Source organism: Montipora foliosa, chromosome 1 (assembly GCF_036669935.1).
Source record: "Montipora foliosa isolate CH-2021 chromosome 1, ASM3666993v2, whole genome shotgun sequence".
Lineage (NCBI taxonomy): Eukaryota > Metazoa > Cnidaria > Anthozoa > Scleractinia > Acroporidae > Montipora > Montipora foliosa.
Window position 1 is genome coordinate 40,683,164 of NC_090869.1, and position 10,000 is coordinate 40,693,163.

General features: G+C 40.3%; 1 protein-coding gene across 3 annotated transcripts in view; it reads right to left on the minus strand.

The window, feature by feature from the left end:
- Positions 1–10,000, minus strand: part of LOC137998263 (uncharacterized) — an 87,876-nt gene that overhangs the window by 13,980 nt on the left and 63,896 nt on the right. For 2 of the 3 annotated variants that reach the window (XM_068844599.1, XM_068844598.1), the window contains exons 14-19: positions 5,711–5,851; positions 5,058–5,127; positions 4,832–4,955; positions 2,981–3,030; positions 2,272–2,383; positions 1,720–1,823 (exon numbers count right to left, since the gene is read on the minus strand). In XM_068844599.1, the coding sequence (XP_068700700.1) occupies positions 1,720–1,823; positions 2,272–2,383; positions 2,981–3,030; positions 4,832–4,955; positions 5,058–5,127; positions 5,711–5,851 (601 nt within the window). The remainder of the gene's footprint in view (positions 1–1,719; positions 1,824–2,271; positions 2,384–2,980; positions 3,031–4,831; positions 4,956–5,057; positions 5,128–5,710; positions 5,852–10,000) is intronic. The other variant, XM_068844600.1, reaches the window with a different exon arrangement.

Sequence of the window (10,000 nt, forward strand, 5' to 3'; positions counted from 1 at the left end):
AGTTTCAGTCTGAGCTGTGAACGCACCATGTAGTGGTCAGTAGAACATTCTGCACCCCTCATGGCCTTTGTTGACAGTACCTCTGACATGGAGGTCTTGCGTGTGACAACATAGTCCAGCAAGTGGGAATGTCTGGATCTTGGGTGCTTCCATGTGAAGTAATTCTTCTCTGGTTGAAAGAAAAAGGTGTTGGTAATACTCAACTCATGTTGAGTACAAAAGTTTAGCAATAGTTCACCATTGGAGTTCTTTTTTCCTTTCCCAAACTTCCCAATTACACCTTCATAGGTCGTATAGTCGTTTCCCACTCTAGCATTAAGGTCGCCTTAGGTACTTTGTCCACCACTTCACCCAGGCTCTGATAGAAGGCTTCCTTATCCTCATGGGAGTACAACATGGTTGGTGCGTAGACACAGATCACACACAGAAAACGCTGATTGACTACAGGTACGCGTAAGCTGATGATTCTCTCTGATGTTCCAGTAGGAAGTGATGACAGTTTCTTGGCAATCTGGTTGTGGATGGCAAGGGTAACACCTGCTTCTCTCCTCTCATCAGCTCTCCCGCTCCAGAAGAACGTGTACTTTTCCTCTTGAAGTTGTCCTTGCCCTTGTAGCCTTGTTTCTTGCAGCGCCGCGATGTCGATGTTATAACGGTCTAATTCCTTAGCAATGAGAGCTGTACGCCTCTCAGGACGAGTATCATTGTCCAGCATCGTTCGGATATTCCAGGTAGCGACTGACAATTTAAGCTTCTTGCATTTTCTACCGCTACGATGAAGACCCGCTGGTCGCGGCAAACCAGCCAGGTAATTCTGGACAAGCTTTCTTCACCTCACCTTTTCTAGGGGCTTCCCCTTTCCAGGGGCAGGCTGTGCTATCCCTAAAAAGGGCAGCCTGGACACTCACGCTGCTGCCTCAGCTTACTGTTGTCCAGAACTTCAGTTTGGCTGCGACCATCAAATGTGAGCCGCCTACGTGCAGGACTCTTGCTAGCGGCTTCCAGCTGCTCAGACCTGCCGCCGTCACAATCATCCCATCGCCGCAGGACTTTCCCTCTTCACGTATAACGCCTTGCACAGTACAATAGGAGACCGGTGTCGTGCCCCCACCGATCAACCTCTCTGGACCTCCAAATCGGTTGCCAAGTGGTGCACAGGTGTGCCACAGACATGGCGGACATGGAGGTTGCCCCGCAGTGGCAACTTTCTTGCCTGGTGATGCCATCCGTTGACCATATCGGTTCCTCCGCATGCCATCTGGTGATGCACCATTGACCTTGAAGGTTCGTTTGCCACAGAGCACCAAGGACACCCTGCTGCCAGTCCCCTTAGAAGTAGTTTGCAGACATACCCTGGTCTTGTTCCGTTTTTAGGACAGTGTTTTTCTGTCAGGGTTACTCCCTTAGCCTTAATCTCTCTCAAGACACTCACAAGGCAGTGGGGGGTTGTACTCGTATCCCTGAGTAGGGGCCCTTACCGGGTACTGTCAGCCGGAGCCAGCTGAGCCCGGGTCTCGCGTAGGCAGGGGCGACACTCCCTGAAATAGCACCACTGAACAGGTACTACCCGCTACCCGCGTGAAAATGAAAAGTGAATTGAAAGTGGACGGAAACGATGAAAGCTATAGAAAACTGATTGAGTGAAAAATCAGACGTTTAAGCCAATGACATCATGTTAAATGGGTCTTGAAATGAAATAAAACACGAAACTACACTTACTCAATGCTCAGAAAGACAATTAAGGTGATGATGAGCGCCACTGTCGACACACCACAGCCCACGTAAGTAATGATGCTCAAAGCCAGCCGGTCTTTCTTGGAAAGCTGGTGGAAAGAAAGAATAGACCACTTTCATAAATGGCGACTGATTTAATATTCTATTGTATTTATGTTAATTGAACCTACTGGCCTCGTTTTGTTTAACATTTGAATTTTGCACATTGCAGCGAGGCCAGAAAGGGTTTTGAGCATCAAAACAAAAGAGTATTTTATTGGGCCGCCATTGTGAAAAAGGTCTATATACACAACTGAGACCGTCATATGATTTGCAGATCTACGCCTGGAGTAACCGGAAAATGGAAATGCTTAAAACGAAATGTGATGAGAAGGCAGATCTAGTATTTAGCCTGGAAGCACTAAATTTAGTCTAAAAGTCGTCTATGTAATTTTGTTAGTGTTAACATCTTCATGTAATATTTATTGTGGCAGGAAGGATAACTCGCTCCTTCTCGTATGGGAGAAAAGATTCCAAGAGGATGAGGTATCAGGAAACCTGTGTATCCTTGTGCTTGATAAGCACAGCGAAGCTTGTAAAATGGTGGGTTTCGCAGACAATTGATTCAAAGCTTGAAGAATTTTCTTCGATGCCTTCAGGTGACCATTCACTACAGAGGAAGATTAACAAGAAATTGCATTAAAAGGATGTGTTAAAATAGTAACCATATACATGATACTTAATGTTTAAACCGATTTTTGCATTTCAACATTGTGAGCAACAAGGGCCGTCGCCAGATGGCTGAAACCTTAGGCAAGTTCCCAAAAAAGATAACTGCTTAAGACACTAATTGTTCAATCTATTTTTCCTGTTTTATTTGCTTTTAGGATATTTCCTTTCCTATATTTTTTTTGGTCATTACGTTGTACCCTGTTTTCATGCAGCCTCATCCCGCGAGGGACTTAGGCCATTAAGGTCCATTTTCAAACGTATCCACTGATTTTTACACTGGATAGAGCATCGTGATAGCACTGACTATGGATCAGACAGATTCATGTGTTGTTACATGACATGCGATATTAATGTTCTTTTACCTCAAAAAATCTAAAAATGGTCAAAAATTTGTTAGACAGTTGCGAATGAAAAACAGCCAGAGAGAAGGACCTCAAAGCCGGGCAAGCTTACGCTTGTTTGTCCACAATGTTCAGAGAGGTCAAATGGATAGAATTTTTTTGTCTCCACTAAAAAAAGGTAGGTCATTGGTTACCGTTCATTGTTATCCCAAAAGGAGCACTGTTTTTCACGACCTTCAGCGGCCTGGAGAAACAAGAAAATAGAAAAAAAGTACGCGTAAGACAGCTGAAGGGATTTCTTGGAATACATGGAATACGCTCCGCTCATTGTTAAGCCTTCGGTCGATATAAATAGAACTGCAGCCGTTCTTAATAGCATACATAAAAAAAAAATTGCGCTTGCAGCATCACAGTTGTGAAGGCACCCAAATTAATAAATTAATCAATGTATAGATAATCATCGTGCGTTTTGGGCATTTATTATATAAGTTGCGTTGTCTTAAAAATGGTCACATTTGTATCGTTTTCCATAAACTTAAGGAGGTTAGCGTCCAAAATGTTTCCACGTACAGATTCTTTTTAAACTTGTCACTCAGAATGGTAATGATCTATTTTTGCCAAAAAGGCAAAAAAAAAAAAAAAATGGGGGGTCACCTTGCTCGTTTTCGAGATCATGAGGTGCACTTTTAGAAGCTTGCGTTATTTTAAGACGATCTTAGCTTACAACTGTCAGCAACAAAAAAGCTACATTAGTGAAATTTAGATCAGGTAAACGTAGTCAATTCAACAGAACTAATATAACTAAATAAACTTTTGCAGCTGATGTCTTTCTCTGAGGTGAAATAGACCTTGAAAAACGATACATACTAGTCTAAGAAAGAAAACTTCGGTCGAACGAAAGCATAAAAGGCGAAATATTTGTAACTTCTCACGTACAGATTTTTTTTGTTTTTTGTTAAAATGGACAAAATCTGGAAAGGAAGTGATCTACGGAAAGAAAAATGGGGGTAACCGAGCATTCAAGAAAGTAAAATCGCTGCGAAGTTCTCAAAGCAATTGTCTATTCGCACTGTCACGTCATTGCGTGACATTTCCGAGAAGACCTGGGTCCACAGCTATCCCATGATGCCACAAGCGACCCTTTGCCGGAGCGAGAATCAAACACTCGATGCTGTTTGTTTACCTTCGTAGTCTGCTATGTATGACGTGTGCGTGACATGCGCGAAAAAATGCGCAGTACCAATGGGCGCGAACGTCGTTAAGTCACGGGTATTTCAATCAAACAAGTCCAGTTTGAGTACTAAATTGTTTTATAACAAACATTCAATTGTTAAAAGTTCTAAGAAGGGGGTTTAAAACGGATCTAAAAATGTTAAAACCATATATTCGACCGCCTTCTGCGGTCTTTTTCACAGGAATGTACTCTACAAGTCACTGAATGCAAATATATAGCAAAAGACGTCACTGTTCGTTGCTCATAAGGGAGGAAACCAGTGATGCGTAAGCCCTTGGGAAGAGTGCTCTCTCATTAACAGAGTTCTTGTCCAGGAGTGAATGCAACGACTCTAGAAAAAGCCTTTTGTCCTTGGTTTTCACGCCTGTTTCCAAAATAATTTGGGTGTATGCAAAGTACATTCCTCTGATGAAGACCGCAAAAGGCGGTCGAAAATTTTGTCGTAACATTTTTAGATCTGTTTTAAACCCCCTTAGAACTTTAACTATGGGCACGGATCTCCAACAGCTTTACTCCAATGTGTTTGTCTTATTGTTTCTTTGCAAGTGGGGGTTATCACCTGCGGACAAAGGGTAATAAGCGATACAAGACTTCTGAGAAAATTTCTCCTTTTCCCGTCGTTGCTGATTTTTTCATAAACAAACCAAAAAGCTAGAGCACACTTGATTTAAATAAAGAGACCTTGATAATAACTCGATAGCATTGATTAAGGGGTGATGAATTTGCCCGTCTCTCATCTAAGCTCATGACAATCCAATTTGTAAAATTCTAACAAATAAGCGACATTTGAACTAAACAGGCTTGTACTTACAGTTATGTTAAATGTTAAAATAGCAGGAGGTGAAAGGTTCTTGACAGGTATTTCATCAAGGAAAAGGACACAAGACATCACCACAGAGGACACTTGCCAATCACCAGATGAAACCTTTCCAGGTCTAAATATAAACGCAACTTTAAAAATGTCAAGCAGGAAGAGGTTTGGAGGATAACAAGGCATAAAAGCAGAGTGAATGACAGAACGTGAAACAACAACTTACTTTACTGTCGTTTCGGTGGGCAGAGCGTTTTCAACATCTTTGAAGAGCATGAAAATATACGTGTAGTTTCCTACAAAACAAATATACTACGCATATAATTGTTGATATCATTGTTGCACTGTTGTTTTCCGTCCAATGTGAAAGTAAATAAATTTATAATTCAAAAGAAACTTGTGTCTTGTGGAAACCGTCTTGCAAAAATTGGGGACTCTTTTCGGAAATCCCCCAGATCATTACTATAATGAGATAACTCTGAGCTATTTTCCAAGATACTGTTATACTCCACATGTTATATAGCTCCCACAAACTAGCGCTGTTCACTCAAGTTTTATTTCTAATCTTAAAACTCAATGGTGCAATGACTTCAGTGTTGATACGTTCTTTGTAAAGAAAACGGAGACAAGGATTAAACACATGGAAAAAAGTAAGAAGGATGGGAGAAATGAGGAGAAAGGATATGAAGACAAGAGATGGGTATATAACTAGTTAAATGCATGATAAATTGATCATATAGGTATAAATAAACAAAACAAAAAAAAAAGAAGAATGAGCAAGCGACTGACTGATGGAGTTCTGAGATGGGCAGATGGATAAATGGATGTGCGTAAAAATGGGTGGATAAATAAAAGAATGGACATGAAACTCATCTATACCTTCACCTTTCATAACTGTTCTTTTTGGAATCACAAGGCTGTTTGCAGCTTTTTTCCAAAAGTCTCCTTTGATAGCTGAGAAGTCAGGAACTTTGACGTCGCTCATATGTTTAGTGGGACTTTCTCTGACAAGCTGAATGACTAATAAACGCAAAGAAAGGATTCCAAAACGCTCGGTAGTGACGCATTGTTTTTTTTTTTTTTTTTTTGTCAAATTGACCTTCTGAGCGCTAGCTTTCACGTGTAGTGTCACGTGACTTTTCATGTAAACAAACCTCGAAAGTTCGGACATTCGAGAAGATCGGACATATAACACATAGTGAGATGGCGTGGCGAGCAGATACGAAATGTTAGTTTCTTTTTGCGTTGGACATGGAAACGATGCAACAAAGACACAAGTCACTTCGATGATTAGCATTTGATGTGGGACGCGGCTCTTACTTCCTTCTTCGACAGGATTTACGGGGGTGAGTCAGGTTTTGAACATCTTCGATCCCTAGGCGGACGGAAACGAAATCGTATTCCTTACATTTGATTATTACGAATACCTTCATGTATTTAAATTGTTATATATTTGTGCACTTCGAGGTCAGTAATAAAACCGACTAAATGTGATTTGAGTGTGTGTAAATCGAGCCTCCGCTGAATCAGTCCATCTAACAGCAGCAAGCAGTCCTGTTTGCTACAGTTCCAGGGTCAGCATGTCTAAGCAGATACCTATTATAAGAAGGACTTCCACACAATGAATATCGCAGAACTTAAAAAATATTTGCAGGAGAGTGGAGTTTCAAGGTGAGCGCGTTTAGAAGTCTTCGCTGATAGAAATCGCCGCTGCAGTTGAAGCAATGACGCCTTACTTTAATCAAGGTAATTGCCTCTAGTGCAACTAATGCTAATCCGGCAATGGATGCTATCAGTAGAAAGACAAAACCGACGATGCAGACAATTTATTTATCCCAATCAAAAGCTCAAGAACTGCACTTCTGCCCCAATCCATTTTCCATGCAATCAAGATCATGAACAATTTCATCTCCTCGGCGCCATTCGGCTTGCACGATATTTCAGTTTAACCATTTTAATGTACCACTCCACTGAATGTACTGAATACGACAAGCAGGCACTCGCCGCTTACAAGTCCTTCGATGATTGTCGCTTATTTACTGACGGTTTAACACGTTGATTCTTTGCAAAGTGGAGTGTGTCCATGTATATGAGAGTGTAGCTAAAGTGAAGCCCTTCGTCAAAAGGATTTGTTGACCGAGGAAGGAAAAACACCCTTCAAAAATAAGTTAAACTCACATACTCATGTACATCAGTGTCCCTTCACCCGAAGGCACTAATCTGCCAGATGAGGAGATATATCTGAAAATTTTTACAACAAAAATGTGCCAATTACCTACTAGTAGTCCTGTTATCTTGCCTTTATTACAAAAACTTCAGGTCAAGTTGATGAAACCGCTAAATTAAATGAAAGCAAGCTTGTAATGTCCCCAAGAGCATTTGAAAACAATAGTTTATGCAAAATTGGGGGGGGGGCAAAAAAAATGTGTCATAAGGCATTCGAAAATAGAGAATAGCAAGCACAAACATCCCTACATAATTGTAAACAAAGAATGGAACCCTAAAATGCCAGAGAATGGGACTATTTCATGAAGTCAGTGCTCCCAATGCATGCAAGCGGGTTGTGAGCCATACCCACCACAAACTGGATTTGATCTCAAAAGGCTTTTTGATTACGAAGTCAAAGCCATTCCTTGGAGCAATAATATTCTGAAATGCCAGTGTTCTAAAGGTTGTCCAAACACTGCTGTAGAATATACAAGTGTTACTGGAAAAACAGAGATCGGTTTGTGGCAACACAAATGGTCATGGTATTGCATTGAAAGCAACTTCAAAGTACTACTTTAAGTTCAGCTTGAAATGTTTGTAAGCGGGCTGAAACTTTGTCAATTTGTTGTGTGGAAACAAGGAATCTTCTCTGTTGAGGTGACCGATGACCCTAGCTTCATGCCTAATGTGTGTGCCAAACTAGAGAAGAGTCCTTCCCTTTCTCCTCTTTTATATAATAATAATAATAATAATAACAATAACAATAACAATAACAATAACAATAACAATAACAATAACAATAACAATAACAATAACAATAATAATAGAAGTTCAAAATAGTACTTGAAATGAATATTTCATGCTAACAATGAGTACTGTAAAAATTGTGGGAAGCAACAGATGCATCACCTAATATAATGAGTTTAAACTGTTCATGAATTACGACTGGTTATTTGACAATGTTTTTAGAATGGTTCGCCAAAAATCAGTAGATAATTTCTTTTAAGGGAAATCTCCCTAACAGTACTGTAGATATGTGTCATTCCAATTAACAGAAGGTCATGTAATAAAAATAAAACCTTTTTCAGTTTTCCTCAACTTCAATGAAGAAACTTTTTCAGTTTCCATTGGCTCAACGCTGCATTGATCCCATGGTCAATGGTATGCACGATATATAATTATAGCTCAACAACAAAGTGTAGACTACTATACAACTATTTTGATAATGTAAATTGGCCACCGTACAGAGATTCTAAAAGCTGACGTTTCGAGCGTTAGCCCTTCGTCAGAGCGGATTCGCTCTGACGAAGGGCTAACGCTCGAAACGTCAGCTTTTAAAATCTCTGTACGGTGGCCAATTTACATTATCAACTCCGTTGATAAAACCAAATTTTTGTATACTACTTCCCCACCGACGCAGCACCACAGTTTCTTTAGAAACTACCCCTTCATACTATACAACTAGTAGTGTATTTACTGTCCTTTGAACACAAACGCGTCACTGCGATGAGTCATGCCATTATCCGCGTGTTCCGTTTTCCGCCTCTCGATTGCTATAACTTCGGCCGGAAAATGCAAAAAAAGTTGATCAGAGCACCATTGAAGTTTCTTACCTCTGATTTTGGGAATCGGGAATCGTTTTTACGTGTAACGGAAGCACACCTTTTAGTCGAGAGCATTCTGCAACTCGCAATAAACGGTGGAAATGACTACTGTCTCTGATGCAGCTAATAAGTCACTTTTATTCGGTTTTATTACCGACCTTAAAGTGAATATATATATATATGGCAATTTTCATACACAAAGGTAAATTTGTAAATAACATAAGGTGAGAAATGCATTTTCGTTTCCGTCGGCCCATCGATCGAAGATGGAACAACCAGACTCACCCGGGTCAATCCTGTCGAAATACGAGTTTAAAACTATCGTGTCCTACACCAAATGCTAACCATCGAGGTGACTAGTGTCTCTGTTGCATCACTTCCAAGTCCCTCGCAAAAAGAAACTAACATTTCATATCCGCTCGCCACTCCATCTCACTGTGTGTTGTATGTCCGATCTTCTCGAATGTCCGAACTTTCGAGGTTTGTTTACATGAAAAGTCACGTGACACTACACGTGAAAGCGAGCGCTCAGAAGGTCAATTGATCTAGTTTTAATCTTAAAACCGTTTTATTTGTTGAAAATTGTTTATGATTATAATTCCGTGGGATCCCTAAGGCAGCCACGGTAACAATTCGGGGCCGTTTGTTTTCGTTTTTTTTTCTTTGTTTTAGTTTTTTACATCGTAGTCACAGATGTGCATACCTCACGGATATTGAGTTAAGTTCGACACTTCCTAAAAAGTTCCTTGTGCTCTTCTTAAAAAATACATATCCATATTTATTTACGTTTGTGTCAATATTTGTTTTGCATAAAGCATGCTAACAAATTTTGTTCCTTGCTTAGTTCGCCTTTTTGAGCGTTAAAATAGAATTTTCGGTCGTATGTTCCTAACAGCATATTTTGACGTCTCCCATCCAGATACTAACCCCGCCGGACAGGGAGAAACGTTAGTGAAATTTTATTTTGCAGAGCTGTCAGAAGCTCGGAGGACACGCTTAAACTTGTGGCAAAAAAGAAGTTGTAAGGAAACTTGAAAATGATCAACATGTCCGCCTTGAGCCTTTTATTTTCTTCAATCTTTCTGGGTTCAGTATTTTACTGAACCACATATCTTCTCAGGGGGTATTTAGCAAAGACATCTACCATGGCACTGTAATGATTTGCGATACCAAAACAATATCCTGTAGTATTAGAACTACATATTACGCAAAGACAACTTGTATCTCCTAAAAAACAAAGCGCTGCTCAGTTGACAGTTACGGAAAAAAACACTGTCAAGTTACTGCATTACCACATGTACGCAATGCGAATGCGTTCCTATTTTAAAAAATATCCCGAATTTCGTCAATTCCCCCC